At 43.4% G+C, this 19,802-nt stretch overlaps 1 protein-coding gene across 1 annotated transcript; it reads left to right on the top strand.

Annotated features, from left to right (window-relative positions):
• The first annotated feature begins 9,779 nt into the window (after window positions 1-9,779).
• LOC137288021 (uncharacterized) lies at window positions 9,780-12,907 on the top strand. The gene is made up of 2 exons (XM_067820381.1): window positions 9,780-10,548; window positions 12,762-12,907. Exons 1-2 carry the CDS (start codon window positions 9,780-9,782, stop codon window positions 12,905-12,907), a joined length of 915 nt encoding a protein of 304 aa, XP_067676482.1.
• Window positions 12,908-19,802: the final 6,895 nt, after the last annotated feature.

Raw genomic sequence — 19,802 nt, 5'->3', positions numbered from 1 at the left:
ACCTGTTTGCCAGGCTACTTGTAAGTTCTAGTGGTCAATAATTTTAGGACGAGACATAATCACTCGCTCTGGGCAACCTCTGGGGTCGTTCCGATTTGTTGTTCCCGTGCTGTTTATATGACACTTGTACACTCAGAAATTATTATTTATAGTTTATTTCAGTAATAAGGCCTCAGGCCCACGTACATATTCCATGCAAATATTTACAGTTGGTTACGTATTTGCAAATATTTAGATGTCATGGTCATGTTCAAGGAAAGTGTATCGCTTATGACAACAGACGTCTACACCATAGGGAGAAGGGTTGAGTTGTGCCATTTCGTTTATAGAGATAATTGAGTGAATGAGTGAGTTTAGTTTTACGCCGCGTTTAGCAATATCACGACACCAGAAACACCAGAAGTCACACATTGTACCAATATGGGGAATCGAACCCAGGCATTTGGTGTGACTAGCGAACCACTAATCTGTCCTATCGCCCCATTAAAGATAATTAATAAACACTTATATACTAGTGGGTGGGTGGGTGAATAGGGTGTTATAACGCTCGATATTCCAAGTAGTTCAGATTTACTTATGAGACGGATGTTGCCAGAGAAACCTAATGTTACTCATACTAGTTGTCCTATGTACAGGGGAACGCCGCGAAGTAGGATGGGTTTGTAGTAGTTAAAGTCGTTCAGGCCGCACGGTGTCCGGAGTAACACATTAAATATACAATAAACCCATTACCGTCGGGGTTCGTAACTAATGCTTTCAATATTCACGTTTTCGCGAATGGCGGATATTTCGTGACGTATATTTGCACAACTGTAGAGTATATATACACTCACTGAGTAAATATGCAGTCCAAAAGGCTCATCGCGTTTCAAACAGGTTCGCAGCAACTGCAACATTCGGGAATGTCTCAACCAAAGTTAAACAAATATTCATTCAGTCATGGATGTTTAGGTTTCGATCGAGCCATTGTTTTAACAAAGAGGTTCAATGTATTCGGAAACTAAAAACGATCCAAAACACATAGCTACATGTGCAGCGTCTGTTCGGGTTTCCAAACTCCGCTTTCGGTTAAATTCCGCGCCAGGTTGAACATTTAGATGTTTCAAAACACTGACGTCCATGCAGATTAATTACCAACACATGTAATGTTAAAAGTGTTGACGATGACACATTGTGTAGCGATGACGCGTGTCACATGACGCGTTTTGCACCGTCTACCACTGGGTGAGGATATCTCGACCCGGGGGAACACGATCCCACTTCCTCCGGGAACTCAAGGTGACCGCCTCCCTATACCCTCAGAGACACGATCCGTCCCATGTACCAATTTGTTCCGAGATTCTCACCTCCGGCTTTTAATCTGTCGATGATGTCACAATCGGAGACTTGGAAAAAAGAACTAAAGTGATAGGAAGAAAGGACTTGCCTGGAACATCTGCAATTGCATGAGCATGAAGCATGGTCCGATAGAGGGTTCGAGAGAAGAGCCGGTAGAACCACAGGAACCACACGTCATTATACCTGGTCATTGTCAACCCTCGGACTCGCCATTGTTACAGCCATACGAATGCTACATCGTTATGATCGATGTGGACCGAACAATCAAGTGACATGAGCAACTAGTCAGGCTCAAAACCCGAGTCGCACAGTGGAACCTAGATGTTTGTTTCTTTGAATGTTTATCGTTTAACGCTGCACTCAACGACATACCAGCTATAATATATACCAGATATAATATATACCAGCTATAATATATACCAGCTATATGCGATCGCTCGTCACGCTGAACAACCAGATTCGAACCCCAATATGGGTATAATGTGTGAAGTCCATTTCTGGTGTCCCCCTCCGTGATATTGCTGGAATATTGCCATAAGCGACGTAAAAGTAAACTCCCTCACTCCAACTTGGTTGCCGTCTTGAATGCCGTCTTGTGGGGAAACTTCTAAACGATGCACGTTGAAGACAGTTAGAAATTACATGCCAGGTGCTGACAACCCAACGGTCAAATCCGGTCAGCAGATCCTGGTCACATTCTCCGTAAAGGTCACTTGCAGCAATTTCCGCTGCAAAATGAAGTTGTGAGATATTGATGAGTTGTAAGATATTGATAATATGACACATCACCTATAAGAGGAGGGACTCACGACGCAAGCGATCCATTGTCTTCATCGTAAGTTCATTGTACTTGTTTAATGCACTTTGCAAGACTAATCACTTTGTCTACAATCAAACTTTATAATTAATACAGTGTGACACAACAGCGTCGGCGAAGCGACATCGGCGTCGACGAACCACCAAGCCAAACAAAATCATCGGTCTGGGATGGCAATAAAAAACCTGAAAGCAATCATTCAATGCAAAATGGTTTGTCTACAAAAGCTTGACAATACTTGCGAATGGTGATATTTCTCCAAGGACAGCGAGCCATATAAACGCTCGCGTGCATAATTGGTCTGTTTGAAAACAAAAGTTTTGACATCTAGCGACATCTAGCGGTAACTCCCCGAACGGTTAGCTTTATAAATAACTGATGTGAAACCACGAAGAAGACTGTGCCATCGAACTTAATCAATATGTCGAGCTTGTCTTCCTTTCACGATTATTACGTGTAATGTTAATCATATCAGAATATAGGAATATAGGAATCTAGGTGGATTTCGTCATTACATAGTGGCAACTAGCAAACCAAAAGGATATTAATTCAAAAGGGTATCTTATGGGGTTGGTACCTTATTTCGATACATTTCTGAAGAAAAGGTAAGAAAGGAATCTAGTAGTGTTAAACATATATGCAACGGGAATCCCCCCAGTCGACAGTCTTCGCCTTACTTCGAGTGAGTATTGGTACAGGCCGCTTTTATCAATATTCCAGCATTATCACGTCAGCGACACCAGAAAAGGATTTCACATGTATTCATGTTAGAGTAGGTGCAATAAGCTTTCCAATGAGCCATAATATGTCCATACTAGCGACGGGGTCATTAGATTCCTTCAGTTGGCCATTTTCAAGTCACCACTTTCCTTTGGGTATGAACCAACGCTTTGACCACTATACTACCGCAACGCAACGCAACGCAACGCAACGCAACGCAACGCAACGCAACGCAACGCAACGCAACGCAACGCAACCACTTTAGGAGTTCATACCTGGCTTTAGATTTGTACAGTATTTGCACTGCACTAACAAATTCAAAATGTACCAGCTGCCAGAGAATGTATCAATGATATGAAACCTTGTTCACCCGCCAAAGTTATCATCACATTTCTCGTTGTTCGAGGCAAAAAGAATGCAATATTTCCCAAACTGAGTCTGCCAATCCCTCCAACTTGACTCAAACTGTAATCTTCATACATGGGAGTCGACTCAAACTGCATTCGTGACAAGAAGGGGTTTGAGGGCTCTGATGTATGCCTGTCCTTGTTGCCAATGTGTTGGACACTATAGATGTGTGATGTGTCAAAACTAGGTGCGCGCTGTAATGGGTGAATGAATTGGAAATGTCCACTATATTCCATGCACTTATTTGTCTTTGAATCATCTTAATGTTCATGAAATGCCTGTAGTGACGCGTAGAAGTTAGAGTATGTACTCAATAGATAATACTCCGAACTGCAGCTTGGCTAGCTTGTAATTGGCAGTGCTTGTAGTCCCCGATGAGACGCACTGTTATAAGACGGCTTTGTTGTCAGTTCTTGGTGCACGGATTTTTTGCCAATAAACACAGGGTCGTTTGGAGTAATAGGCAGAAAATAGTAAAATTGCGCTGATTGCAGTTCGACAGTTAAGTTCACTTCTTGTACAGACCAAATTGAACGCGTAAAAACGTTTTCAGAACAGTAAGCCAAGTAGCCACAAACATATTGTTTCGTGTCCGAGTCAACCGACGGCCGTCTTTGGCAGCACTTTGTTACTTTTAATCCTACCGTCAGTTTGTTACTTACAAACATTTTGGGTTATTTATTTATTGACAATCACTCTGTGTGAGTGTGTTACTTTCTAACATACCGTGCCAGTTTGTCAGTTACAGGTTCACGGTGTCTGTTTGTTTTCAGTCTTACAGCATCAGTAACGATGCCTATTCATTAGGGTGATCACAGTGAAGAAGTCAGGGTGTGATCCTGGAATAACATGTGGGTTGAGTTGACGTACATGTGCCGCGCTGTCACTGACGTAGCCGAGAGAGGGGTGTTATCGTCATTATCACACAGATGGTGTGATTTGAACGGTGGGAAGCGAAGAGATCATAGCGCGTCATGTTATGACATTATGTTAAGAGGATATTAGAAGTAATGGTGTTCAAATACCTTCTGATTATCGCTGAAGCATGCTAAAAGCAAGATGTAAGGGAGCACTTCGAGGGCGTATGATCGGGTCCAGCTTGAATGGAGTGTTTTCGCAGCAGAAACTTGACATGAAAGCTTTGGTAATTGTGATAATTGCTGCGACAGGAAGATGTCAGTGGAGGTCCTGCTAGTCAAAGCGTCTTCCAAGAAAAGCTATATCGTTTAAAACTTTGAAACATTTTAACAGCAGCTCATGGTTGGATGAACACTGTCACACTGAAAGGAGCATTTTGTTGTGTCGTCGTCTTAATAACACAGTTAAGAATGGACCATGTGTGTACTCGTCTCCCTTTCGCGTTGATCACGTGATCAAGACCGCGCGGCCTCTCTCACAGATCTTAGATCATCTTCTGTATCCCCTACTTCGTGTCCACCACCTGTTCGCCAATACTTGGGGGTGGGGGGTGGGGGTCCTGGTGACTCCAGGGCTGCTCTCTAAATTCAAATTAATTTATTCTAAAAAACTATATTCCAGAGACTAATCGAGTCTAATGTCAGCCTACAGATCCTTCGCCGTGGTATTTAGGTGTCTTGTGGAACCAGAGCCCTGTGGCTATTGGTCATTGATCAAATGAGACTTGCATGTATATGGCAAAAATACAACGGACATTTGTACTTTGGTAAATCAAAATTACGGATGATCGAAAACCAGATAACCGGGATGGAAACACGTGTTTAGGCAACAAAGATAACAAAGATTTTCTTGGCCATAAAACAGTAATGCAAGTCGATTTTTTCTCAAAACAATCTATTAACGACATCCCACGTTTTCATGGGGGGTATGTAAGATTGGTTGATTGCAAAGGTGAGAGGCGTACTGCCCCTCTCAGTTTTCAGCAGCGGTCGGCAAGTCACCTTCGCAGGTAAAGAGTGAGGTGGCGACATGGACGTCGTGCGATGTCGTGACGACGTTTTCGCTGTCGTGTGAAATAACCAGTATTGTGACAGATGGGATTGGGTCGTCTGCCGCCATGCGACCGAGTCATGTTTCCCGCGCTCCGTCTTCCACGATCTGCGAAAATACCGACAGGGTGTCAACGTTGCACACTGTATCTTCCGTCGTCGCTTTGTCCTGGGCTGCCGACATGGGAAATCACGGATTTTGTCGAAACATATGTCAGTTTGTAGTATTCTGATGGATTAAGAATGTCGCCAAAGACGTAGAAAACGCCATATGCCGCAGTGAGACCTGCACAGGCGATATTAGCATGGGTTGAACACCACTCGCGCAAAATTGCAAATCTAAAAGCGTTAATTTGGATACCAATTAGTTGTAGGAAGATATGATTTCGTAGGTTTAATCTAACGGTGGCGACACTTCCTGCCTGGATACGGAGTCTCCTACTTCGCTTGAATGCGCGGAGCTCTGGCACAGGAAGCAATAACTATAGCAGACAGACACTGGTTAATATTGTATCTCAGGCTGGTTAATGTTCTTTAATATACCAACTCAGATCAATGTTTTTGTATCTGTGCTCATTCAAAGCTTTGTTTGGATTTCTTTGCATCTGTTCCAGCTCCTGCTGGTCCCATACAGCAGTACCTGCCCAGTCGTCGTTTCAGGCGTATTAGAGTCCACAACATTGGCTAACTCTATATAGCGTGTCGTCAACTCTGTATCATACACTGTATTGGGGGTGCGTTTCATAGTAAAACCATTGCATACCCATAGTTATGTACCATTGCTGCCTTGTCTTTTCACTGTTGTCAGTGGGTGCCCGTAGACATATTACCTAATGTACACCACCAGTTAGGCCACTTGCAGATTTCTGGAGTGAGTGAGTGAGAATCACTCGGCAGTATTCGAGCTATATAATCGAGCCTGGACTGTCTGGACCTTATACGACCCACGGTCACCACTGGTACTTTTTTCGTCCTAAATCAGGTGTCGGAGTGAGTGGGCCGGTGGTATTTATCGTAATAGAAGACAGATACTGGCTAACGACCAGTTATCGCCACATTTTTAGGGATTTGTTACCGATTTGCTCCATTGTTTCTTAACATATTGAAACAAAATTTATCTTGATTATAGTTTAGCTATTCACCGACGTTTCCTGCTTGTTTACAGTAGTGTACATTGTGCTTTCCCAACATTTAACACGACTGACTAGTTACCGCCATTTCTGAATTTTTCATGTTATTCACCAAATGGGACATTAATTTGGTACTATAACTATTGTGTTTCAAACCTTGACATATTGAAGAAATTTCATTAATGGAATTTGTTTTTAAAAAAAACAGAGAAATTTAAAAGACCAAAACTCGCTCTCATTGTGAGTGTTGACGGATGCTGATAAAAGCTGACGCGAATATGGAAATGTCGCCGCGCGGTTGAACTTATCACAGTTGACTTTTTGGGTAGTTGTTTGGAATTTTGTTAATGTTTTATTTCCCAGCGAAAACAGTAAAGAAAAGGGTGAAAAATGACAGTTATTTTTTGTCAGTGTCGTCTGCATGGTATCTGTCGAGTCCATGAAACCGAGATAGAAATTTAGGTCAGTTCAAAGTTTAGTGATTGAGACACACTGAAATCTGTCATAGATTCACTACACAGACAGGATGATTTTCATTCAGTTCTCATCAGTTATAAAATTCCATGTCAGCACACTAGTTGCTATGCGACACCCTACCCCATGTAGTCTTCCGAAGGGATTCATATTTGTTACATCTACAGTGTAAAATATTTACAGCGATTTAACTCTCAATGTCTGTCGATTTGTCATCTGTCAATGTGTGAAATACTAGTCAAGCTGTCAGCACGACGGAGGCAACTGTTATTAAGTTGCGTCAACTTGGTGTGGGGTACGTAGGAATGACTCTCCCACCCTGAAGCGCCAGGTACTGACCGTATGACGTTGACAGTCTATTCCATCATGGTCACTACCAGTGTGGTGATGCACACGGCGTACGTACAACCATGACAACGGTGAGTAAACAGTCGCTGAAAATGGTGATTTTAGCAATATTCAAGGATGTCATCTTACGGAAATATTAGCTAACGGTAACCATGTCAACAGAAACCCCAAAGCGTATATACTGCAGGTCAAAAAATTGTGTTATATGCTGATTTTTGCTTGTGGAGAGATCTGTGTCAGTGACCTGAACAATCTAAGTAAACTTAGTCTCAGTGTATTTCGTTACACTCCACCATTGAGTCTAACAAAACCTAGTAGGAGGTGGCGTCAGGTAACCTTTGAGCGACCAGTGACCGTTCATTCAAACGCGAGACGGTTTAATAGATTAAACCAATCAGACAACGGCTACTATTTAGGGATCGGAGGGACTTTCAAAATATTCAGGTCACAAGTCTAATTAAACTTAAGAAAAAAAAATATGGAAATTTAATTTTCTTAAGAGCAAAAGCTGAAATTGCCCCTTTTCATACAATGACCCATTAGCATGTTACATATTATTTCAATGTAGATTCTATTCATACTAATTAAGATAATGCAATCTACAATAAAAGCAGAGAATTCAAGAGTAAAGGACAAATTAAACAAAAAAACCCAAAAAACAAAAAAACAAAAAACGAATGTTAACTAAAAACTTCAACGAGAATAAGAAGTGGACCATCATATGTCAACTAAACAAAAACAAAATAAACAAGACACTAAAACAGTTTACCTAAATTTTGGTCAGTCGGTGACGCATATTTGAAAAAAAAACCCTGTAATTATTCCTTCACTCTTTGTGGCTTTCGAGGAAACGAGATTTGTTTTTGAAATGTGGCTTAAGCGGCAATAAGTATTTTTCAAATGTGGCTTTTCCGGACGGACACCAAAAGATCTGCTATCACTTGAACGCGGGCTGGAGCTTACTCCTTCACGACAGGGCACAAGGGTAACACGTGGTATAGTCACATTGTGACTTTAGAGGTTAGTAGACAGCTACATCCCGGTGCTGGCTTTACATCGCGGTCTAACTGTGATGACCTCCCAGATTCATTACTCTTGTAATTAAAATATATACTATCAAAAAAATAAAAAAAGAAACGCTTAAGCGATTTGTATTTTAAAAATCTATTAATAACCTATTCTGTTCAATCAATAGTAAAAATATATTACTAAAAATGCTGATTTTGGATGACATTTTTTACAAGGATTAGTTTCAAAGTTTCAAGGTCAAATCACTACGTCACGTCTTGACTTCGACACGGAACATCGCCATTGAAAGACTGGATGCTGGAGATTACCAATCTTAAGAATGAAGATTTTATGGATATCAACTTCTTTATGAGAGAACACAACGTTTCGGAGTTAATGCTTACTCCTTCATCAGGTGACTGAGAAAGGGATACAGAGGTGTATTTATATGTACAGGTAAAACAATAACAAAGTAACAAGTGGAATGAGTTAACGAAAGCTAGTATAAACAAGCACTGATAGGAAGCCGATAGTTAAGATAACAATGATGGAAGCCAACGGTAATGCATTACAGTTGATTGGATATGTTTACATAACATGATTGGGGATAAGGATGGAAGCCAATGGTGATACATTACGCATGATAGGATGATGTACATAACACACGATAGGGGGTGAGCATGTTTACATGAGGGTTGGTGATGTACAAACACAAGTATGTACTCGGGTAGATAGGCTATACATGAATTACATAGATAGAATGTACACAGGTAGATGAGATTAATTTATCAATAAGTCCCAGGCACTTGGTAGGTACACTCCTTGGTCGCGGTTGATGGCTGGTTTCTGTCTCCGGATCTCGATGGCCTCTTGCAGTTTCCTTTGGCGCCAGTTGTTGTTGTTGGTAGATAGTATCCTAGTGTCCTCCCATCGAATTGAGTGTTCAGGGTTCTTGAGAATATGTTCAGAGATGGCCGATTTCTGGTCGAGTTTCCTGACTGAGGTCTGATGTTCCTTCATTCTGGTGTTGATTGGTCTCAGCGTTTCTCCAATGTATAGGTCGCCACAGTTGCAAGGGATCTGGTAGATGCATCCTCTCGGGTTAGGGTGTTCACAGCTGGGTCCTTTACCGTTGGCTTTTAGGTAGGTCTTGATGGTCTTGCCACTGGAGAAGGTGACATCGATGCTGGCTTTGGTCTTGATGAGGCGTGATATTTGATGACTGATGGGGCCAAAGTAGGGTATGGTTACTCTGATGGGTGATGGAGAAGGTTTGGGGCGGGGTTCTCGGTCCTTAAGGGTCTTGTTGATGGTGGCTGTGACGAGCTGGGGAGGGTACCCGTTGAGTGTGGTGAATGTCTTTCTGAGGTGGTCCAGTTCATTGTTTAGGGCATCGGGGTGGCAGAGGGCTTTGGCACGTCTGGTAAGGGTGGCGATGATAGCTTGCTTGATCTGAGGGTGGTGGCAGGAGTTGTAGTGGATGTACTGGTCGGTGTGCGTCGGCTTGCGGTATACTGAGGTTCTAAGTCCATCGTCTGTGGTGTGGAGGGATACATCAAGGAAGGGCAGATGACATTCAAACACTTGATACGACATCAACATGGAGATGATGCAGTCACATCCATCAACAGGTACAACCGCTCTATTAGCAAAATTGTGAAAACCAGTAATCATCTGACTTTCCTGTTACGATGCCGAGACAACAACCTCGTTCCCAGAGGATTTCAACTGTCATCTCCTGTCCCTCGCTCACCTGCCATCAACAAGATACTCCACAATGCCAGCACCAGAATAGTCAAGCACCAGATACAGCACCTACGCCGCCACAAGTCCCATCTCCATAAAGACATTGAAACCAGCAGAAGCCACCTACAAGACACCCTCGAGTCTGACCTCTACCACAAGACCCAGTCCTTAGCAGAGAAGACCAAGCAGCACCTCCATGAGAAAGTGAAAACTACCCACATCACCAAGTTCACCCAGTTACAACGTCCTTCCACCTCCAACATTCCCGAAGCTGACAACAACAACACCAACCTCAAGACAGTCATCAACCTCAGCAGCAAGCCTCTCACACCATCTCAGACATCCCTCCTTGCTAAAGGCCTGAAGTATGTCCCAGTCGCCGCCAAGATCAACACAGATGCCTTCATCACCAGCATTGAAAGTGGACTTCAACAACTGGCTCCCAATGGCAACGTAGACTACCTCCGACACCAGATTATAGACACCATCAAGCAAGCTCCCAAGCCCCGCCCCAACCTTACGCACCAAGAGAGACAGGCCATCACCGAACTCAAGAAGGATGACAGCATCACCATCACCGAAGCTGACAAGGGCAAAGCAGCAGTCATCATGGACACCCCGGAATTCCTCCAGCTCGTCAACAACAGCCTCTCAGACACCACCACCTACCTCAATATCAAGAAAGATCCGACGGCCAGACTGGAAAGACAACACAAGAAAACCCTGAAGGACCTCCATGAGAAGAGAGAAATCAACGACATCATCTTCAACCAGCTGAACCCTATCAACTCCCAAGCCCCATACGGAAGAGCCACCATCAAGATCCACAAGAACCCGCCCAAAGCCCGGATCCTAGTCTGCTCAAGAGGTTCAGTTTTCTACAACACCGCCCAGTTCCTCACACGTCTCCTCGCTCCACTTGGCAAAGATGGCAAGTCCTACATCAGCGACTCTTCATCCTTTGTCAACCAGCTGAAAGAATCCAACCCCACAGGCACCATGGTCAGCTACGACGTCGTGGACCTCTTCACCAACATCCCACTAGAAGAAGCCCTGGACATCCTTCGCAGCAAGTTAGCCAACCGGATAGATGACTTGGACACCCAGCTCACCATACACAGCATCATCAACCTCGCCCGCAGCTGCTTTGACACCTCCTACTTCACATTCAATGGTAAGATATACAAGCAGATCCACGGTCTCCCCATGGGCTCACCTCTTTCTCCTCTCATTACAGAAATCTTCATGACCTCCTTCGAGGAAGCAGCCCTCTCCACAGCTCCGTTCCAGCCCCTCTGTTGGTACCGCAAAGTCGACGACACCTTCACCACCATCGCCTATGACAACGACCCCAATGAGCTCCTCAACCACCTCAACGACCAACATCCAAGAATCAAGTTCACCATGGAGACTGAGACCAACCAACACCTGCCCTTCCTTGATGTATCCCTCCACACCACAGACGATGGACTTAGAACCTCAGTATACCGCAAGCCGACGCACACCGACCAGTACATCCACTACAACTCCTGCCACCACCCTCAGATCAAGCAAGCTATCATCGCCACCCTTACCAGACGTGCCAAAGCCCTCTGCCACCCCGATGCCCTAAACAATGAACTGGACCACCTCAGAAAGACATTCACCACACTCAACGGGTACCCTCCCCAGCTCGTCACAGCCACCATCAACAAGACCCTTAAGGACCGAGAACCCCGCCCCAAACCTTCTCCATCACCCATCAGAGTAACCATACCCTACTTTGGCCCCATCAGTCATCAAATATCACGCCTCATCAAGACCAAAGCCAGCATCGATGTCACCTTCTCCAGTGGCAAGACCATCAAGACCTACCTAAAAGCCAACGGTAAAGGACCCAGCTGTGAACACCCTAACCCGAGAGGATGCATCTACCAGATCCCTTGCAACTGTGGCGACCTATACATTGGAGAAACGCTGAGACCAATCAACACCAGAATGAAGGAACATCAGACCTCAGTCAGGAAACTCGACCAGAAATCGGCCATCTCTGAACATATTCTCAAGAACCCTGAACACTCAATTCGATGGGAGGACACTAGGATACTATCTACCAACAACAACAACTGGCGCCAAAGGAAACTGCAAGAGGCCATCGAGATCCGGAGACAGAAACCAGCCATCAACCGCGACCAAGGAGTGTACCTACCAAGTGCCTGGGACTTATTGATAAATTAATCTCATCTACCTGTGTACATTCTATCTATGTAATTCATGTATAGCCTATCTACCCGAGTACATACTTGTGTTTGTACATCACCAACCCTCATGTAAACATGCTCACCCCCTATCGTGTGTTATGTACATCATCCTATCATGCGTAATGTATCACCATTGGCTTCCATCCTTATCCCCAATCATGTTATGTAAACATATCCAATCAACTGTAATGCATTACCGTTGGCTTCCATCATTGTTATCTTAACTATCGGCTTCCTATCAGTGCTTGTTTATACTAGCTTTCGTTAACTCATTCCACTTGTTACTTTGTTATTGTTTTACCTGTACATATAAATACACCTCTGTATCCCTTTCTCAATCACCTGATGAAGGAGTAAGCATTAACTCCGAAACGTTGTGTTCTCTCATAAAGAAGTTGATATCCATAAAATCTTCATTCTTATGTATTTACACTTCTAAATGACATTCAAAGACTTGATTACCAATCTTGTGTGGCCAGATGTATGAATGTTAGTCTGAGTAGGATATCATGGCTTGAGGCTCGTTGCAACCAAACAGGTACAACAAATGACCGTTCCCGTACAGGCAGACCTCGAGTTACCACTGCAGCCCAGGGTCGGTACATCCGGATACTACAGTTCCGTGATCGTACTGCCACGGGTGACAGCACAGCAGACAGGGTGCCTGGACTTCAGAGGATATCCGGTCAAACTGTACTGAACAGGTTGTAAAAGATTGGTCTGAGAGTCAGGAAACCCGATGTCGGGGTCGTGCTACGTCGTCACCATCGCGCACAACGTCACAGTCTATTTGTGGACGAGTTATAACATGTTTGAAAATACAACATTTTCGCAATAGATTTCCCGTCTATGCGTCTCTGTTTTGCAGAGTATATTTCCTGTTACTAATCACCAGCGTATCTCCATAAACAGGATTATAAATCAGTATATGTATGAATACAGACGTTGCCCGTGGTATTTACTGTTTTCCTGTTATTTACCATTGTCACAATGGCACAGTATATGAATTAAAAACAGAACTGTGGTCTTCTCTGCCTGCTGCTATAAGGATCGCACATTGCTTAAATAATTCTTCAACGCGTGACTTGCAAGCGACACGCTCAAAAGGTAAATATGTGCGTTGCTCATGTGACAGCGCTTGCCAAATTTATAACACTTTACATGATCAAGAATAAAGTGAAAGTACCTACTCACTGGACGTATTCTCACATTAAAAATAAGACTCGGACGACGGTAGAAATTAGATCCACGATGTAATGTCAGGAATATATCTCCTAAAAACGGAGGTATCTCTTTACTGAAGATGTTCAGCAATTTGTAAGGATTGACTACCTCTCCAATATGACCATCTACAGAAGATGAGGCACCAAGGGAGCGTATGGAGAGGTCATCACAATCTATAAAAGGTTAAATGCTACTGTTGTAAGAAATGATTTGGCGTCGGGTTTTACGGAAAGAAAGACCGAGTTGTGAAAAGACACGAATGATTCACAACAACAAACTGTGTGTTTTGTAGAGTTGTCTGAGACCAGTTTGTCCCGTCTCTAACCTAAAACCCCAGACGCCTCTCCTATATTACCATCAGCAGCCCTGAGCCTACTGACATCTTGTAATTAACATATTTCTCAGAGAAATAGATGTGAAAACAATAAAAGAAAATGTAATCGAAAGGCGGCAAGAGACTTCCTTCATATTCAGGACTTGCATGGGATCTCTTGGATATATTTGTTTCAGCGTCTGTAGACTGACTACAGGATGCCTTCATCTTCAAAACCACCACAACCACCGTTCCCTATGTCATTAACATTTTCCTAATTGAGTGAGTGTGTTTTGTTTTAAGTCAACAGTGTTTCACTTATATGGACGTGGTCTATAAATTGTCGGGTCTGGACCAGACAATCCACTGATCAACAGCATAAGCATCAATTTACGCAATCGGGATTCGGACATGTGTCAACCTAGTCAGAGAGCCTGATCACTCGATCCCGCTAGTCGCCTCTTACGGCAGGTACAGGTTACTGAAGATCAATTGCAATAGCTGGTGAGCGTGTAGCACCTGTGGATTCTAGTGTGTGTGAGTGTGGTTTTATGCCGCCATTAGCAAAATCGATGGGGATACCAGAAATGGGCTTGACACTTTGACACGTTGTTCAAGCGTGACAAATGGAAGCTTTAGCCATTTAACCATAAGGTCCGACTTGAGGGGTGACTAGATGGGTAGTAGGTGGGGAGAGGGGAGGGTAGAGGGAGAGAGAGAGAGGGAGAGAGAGAGGTAGGTAGAGGTGGGGGAAGGGGAATCTATCTATAGGGAACGAAAGATAATACACTATTATCACAAAGTAGACATGGAGCAACACACAAGGACACAGTTATAAAGTGCCACCAGAGACCATATAATATCTATTATATGGTCTCTGGTGCCACTATTATATCATCAGTTTAACAACTGCCACACAGTCCCTGACACTGTCTCCTTCCAGTCAGCGCCGGTTCCAGGGTGTCACGACCGTCATGTGTGTAATTGATTAGACTGGGTCCACACCCTGCCAAGACGCGATGACAGTCTGCGCTCCAACACAGCGCCCCAGCACTGACGCGATGCCTCGTCGCAGATATTCAGTCTTCACAGAACTTACTTGTTCTTAAAAATCAAGTTTCCGACAGTTCCTTCGCACGCACAAATCACACGCCATACGCAGCATGTCATGTCCCCTCCTCTCAACGCACCACCCCCGGGCTATAGTGTTAACAGTGATTCATACCCTAATCTCCCTTACTCTCCCCACCCACCACTCTCCGCCCCTACTCTGTCGGTGTGGTGGCCACGTGATAAGTACAGTCCGACGGGCAGGAACGACGTTCGTGAAGCTGAAGCTGCCGTCGACAGAGGAGGGGTTGGAACCTTTCAACATACTTTCGGCTGATGACAGTTTCCCAGCTGACAATTGCTGTTTTCTGTACACCTTATAAGGAAAGGCTGTCATATGAACTTAACCCTAACCCTAACGCTCATAATGATTTGCAATAACAGGGGTTCATTAATCCTTATTATACTAATTAGTGCAGTCCTAACTGTAAACCACTGCATTGTCAGACTTCAGATTACGAGAAAGCTAACAGTGTGATACGCTCTGGCTTCATCTATACTTCTCATGGCGTAGCTTCTTCACGCGAGGTGGGATGGGCAACCGGTTAAAATGTCGGTCGATCACACCCAAGAACCATGTTCGAGTCTCCATATGATTTCAGTTGCCCGAGAAATTTGATGTATTGTGCAGGGTGTCATCATTATGCGACAGATTAAAACTGACAGGGATATGTTCATTGTCTCAAAAGCAAAACCCCTCTAATACTAGAATCTTATCGACATTTTGTAAGGTGAATAATAAATTTTCATTGCGTCCATTGTAATTTCTGCTTTCGGGATCAACTGAACTGGTCACACGTCATTACGTCTTTTCTCGATAGATATACAATAAGCTACACCCACTGGCAAAAGCTGGCTTGTTTCATTTATGGAAAGTGGGATAAGTCCACAAAAATATTCCCTCTGTCCAGCTGCATCAGCATGAAGTTATCTGGCCCTTTATATAGGCATTTTTGGTATCAGACACTCCATAATCAAGCATATTCCGCCAGCTACCAGTTCGTAGAAAGCTAATGTTTGAATCTGGCGGTTACTGACCGCGTCAATGGAAACAGACCCCCTTCTCCCTTAAGTATTACTTTCTGATTCGCAGCTTTGGTGTTCCTCTTGATTTGATTGACAGGTTTTATTGAAAAATGTTAGACGATAATGGCGTTTATTGGCAGCTTACTTTGTGGGCGTGACATACAATGGGCATACATTACACAATCACCTGATTCATGTCAAGCCACGGAAGAGTCTTTCCATGGGCTGTGCCTTACTGCCTAGTCCTCCCTGCAATTGTAACCCCTGCATGAAGCAGGTCTAGGTCTCCTTTCCAATTTCAATGGGTTTCTTGGTTGCTGTCAACATTATATATATTCAGAGACTAAGCGTTAGTTGAGCTACGGGTATACTGTTTGCGCATGTTTTTTAGCTCACCTCTATTAGTTTAATACTGATATACATTTCCCACTGTCTTTCTGATAGAGATTGTTAATGTAACACTTTTATACGTTTCCCATTGTCTTTCGGATACAGATTGTTAATGTAACACTTTTACGTATTTCCCACTGTCTTTCTGATAGAGATTGTTAATGTAACACTTTTATACATTTCCCACTGTCTTTCTGATACAGATTGTTAATGTAACACTTTTACGTATTTCCCACTATCTTTCTGATAGAGATTGTTAATGTAACACTTTTATGTATTTCCCATTGTCTTTCGGATACAGATTGTTAATGTAACACTTTTTGATAGATTTGCCATTGTCTTTCGGATACAGATTCTTAATGTAACACTTTTACGTATTTCCCATTTTTTGTGATACAGATTGTTAATGTAACACTTTTATACATTTCCCATTGTCTTTCTGATACAAATTGTTAATGTAACACTTTTACGTATTTCCCATTGTCTTTCGGATACAGATTGTTAATGTAACACTTTTTGATAGATTTGCCATTGTCTTTCGGATACAGATTGTTAATGTAACACTTTTACGTATTTCCCATTGTCTTTCGGATACAGATTGTTAATGTAACACTTTTACGTATTTCCCATTTTTTGTGATACAGATTGTTAATGTAACACTTTTATACATTTCCCATTGTCTTTCTGATACAAATTGTTAATGTAACACTTTTATGTATTTTCCATTGTCTTTCTGATAGAGATTGTTAATGTAACACTTTTTGATAGATTTGCCATTGTCTTTCGGATACAGATTGTTAATGTAACACTTTTATACATTTCCCGCTGTCTTTCTGATAGAGATTGTTAATGTAACACTTTTACGTATTTCCCACTGTCTTTCTGATACAGATTGCTAATGTAACATTTTTATACATTTCCCATTGTCTTTCTGATACAGATTGTTAATGTAACACTTTTACGTATTTCCCATTGTCTTTCTGATACAGATTGTTAATGCAACACTTTTACGTATTTCCCATTGTCTTTAACCGTTAAGACTGAAACTGGCTTCGTCGTCCTCGCAGATAGTTTAGTATCCCACGTGACCTACAGTTTAATGTCGGGTCGGCACAGGGCATCTGCCTCACTCTGAGTTCACTGTAACACTGGTGCACCTGTACTTTACGTAAATGACGGTGGGTAAGTTTGACCTAGATGTAAGAGCAAAGAACATCTGTGATGCAGCTTTTTATTGTCACATGGTGGAATCGGAATCGGAGTGAGTGAGTGGGTCTAGTTCTACGTTACTTATAACAGTGGCTAAGCTACATGTCTGCCTTATGTGTGCAAGGGGGATGACGCGTTCCTCAGATGGTTACTTTGACGTGACCAAGGAGCACACATCTGGGGTTGGCAAAAACAGGGAAACCCTACGGACGAAACGGGATTCGAACCTACAGAGGCACGGGATGATAAGAATAATGCTCCCATTATGCCTGCCGACGTGCTGGTTAGTTAATCAGAGCACCAATGCCCTCAGTATGGGTGGTCGGATAATCCAGTGGGTCGAGGCCCAGCTTCGGGAGCCCACTGTCGTGATGATGCTGGTAACGCGACGTAAAACCAAACTCGTACACTAGGCTAGCGTCAGGTGAGCTATAACAAATATATTGCTTCCATTTCAACTGACGCCCTGTAGGTTCCAGTAAATCAGAGCGTCGGTTTCTTCAGCTTTACTACGCAGCAGAGGACGTCGAGGACTGTGTAGGTAGAAAGTCCACTCGTTGTGATATAAATGTCACGGGATATTTCAGGATAACAGGCAAATGTCACGCTTAAATCGTGTCGTGACTTCCCTATTTACAACGAGTAGGAGGCCTCGATTTGCCTGTGTAGGGATGCCCACTGCAGACAGAAAACATCATGGCCTTACCGCAGCAGCCACCGACGCCCACATCTTGGTCATGTGCATCTATACATGGCATACCAGGTTATAGCCACGTCCATCCATGCTTCTAGCATGCAAAAGGCGATGAGGTAGCCTAGTGGTTAAAGTGTTCCCTCGTCACGTCGAAGGCCCGGGTTCGATTCCCCAGAATGTGTGAAGCCCATTTCTGGTGTCCCCCGCCGCGATATTGCTGGAATATTTCTAAAAGCGGTGTACAGTTCAACTCCCTCACTCAATTCTAGCATGCACTGAGATTTAGCAAAAAACCTGTACAGTTCAGGCAGGATATATGTATATTTTCATGTGCGCCGATCAAGCACCATCCACTTTTCACATACAAATACGATATAAATATAAACTACTTCGTGGACTTTCAAAACCATATTTCGCGTATTTTAATATTATCCGCAACAGAGTTTATTCTGATTAAAACAAATGTGATGTATTTACATGTAATACTGAAAATATCAACGATGCCGGAAAATCACCATGACTAAAAGACCAAGTTGATTGTTACACAGTTGTGTAACTACAGATATGAACATGAAGATCTACCCAGGACGGCGAGGTCCAGCCTTGTCATTCATGAATAACAGGTGACTGGCAAGGAAATAGTCACCAAAATGTGGCAAGATGACAGTAGTAAGTACTTCCTGTAGATATCGCTGCCAATTGAGTACCTCAAGTGCCACAAGTAGATCCAACTTGCAGTCAGTCGAGACGCTGATCTTTTGGGTGATCAGTCGTTTGCATCATCCCCTCGTGATTTGCATCGTTTCGACGTCCACGTACATTTAAACGGCTGTTGGAAACGTGTGGAAGAGAGCGACTTACATCAGAGCAACGAAATCCAAACCATGTCCTCCAATTGGAGTCTGCTGTGATCATGCCAGACGTCACTATTCGTGTTTATGCGTGAGGTAGTTACGTCTGATCGGACCACGTTCCCTAGCTTAGACCCGTAGCCCGCTAATAGTACTGGTGGAGAGTCCCACTTTCCTTTGACGGCGCAGCATTTCAGCATGGGTCATGGGATTGTGTCTTGCCAGACGAATTAGGACAGTCAGTAGGGTCTCCCCCGGCCTGTATTTATAGCCCATGCTGGCTCCTTGCATGTTGAAGATGCGACCCATGACGTTTTAGATATGATGCGAAGGGCGCATTGTACACTGTGTTCCACCATGACCATGTGGACTGAAACTTGGTTTCAGGTGGTCTTATAGTAATGCCCATGCGCTGAGCAGTACATGCATTTGGGCATAGGAACTAAAAATGATTCGTTATCTGAGCGTCCGGGGTTTATCGCATGACCCGGGTCAGAACTGGTCTTCAGTAACCAACGTTAGAGTCCCAGTTGCATAGGTGGGTGCTCATGATGTCATCCACGGGATTGTCTGGTCCAGATTATTTACAATCCTCTGTCATACAGCTGGAATATTAAATTATAACGTGGCAGGCACTGTTATATGACCGTCCATATAGGGCCATTGATATGCAGCGGTATCTGTAGGTTATCACTCTTGTATGACATCAATATCTGTAAATAGGCATTCTTGGGTTACATCTAACCATATGGGCACATTTGTATTACAGACGTCCATATATGGGTATTC

Source organism: Haliotis asinina, chromosome 6 (assembly GCF_037392515.1).
Source record: "Haliotis asinina isolate JCU_RB_2024 chromosome 6, JCU_Hal_asi_v2, whole genome shotgun sequence".
NCBI lineage: Eukaryota > Metazoa > Mollusca > Gastropoda > Lepetellida > Haliotidae > Haliotis > Haliotis asinina.
Note: the sequence above shows the minus strand (reverse complement) of the source record. Positions and strands in the feature narration are given on the sequence as shown.

Coding starts and splice junctions, on each gene's coding strand:
- LOC137288021 (XM_067820381.1), top strand. CDS start 9,780: ATGACATTCAAACACTTGATACGACATCAACATGGAGATGATGCAGTC. Junction 10,549..12,761: donor CATCACCGAAGCTGACAAGG/GCAAAGCAGCAG, acceptor GTTCCCGTACAG/GCAGACCTCGAGTTACCACT.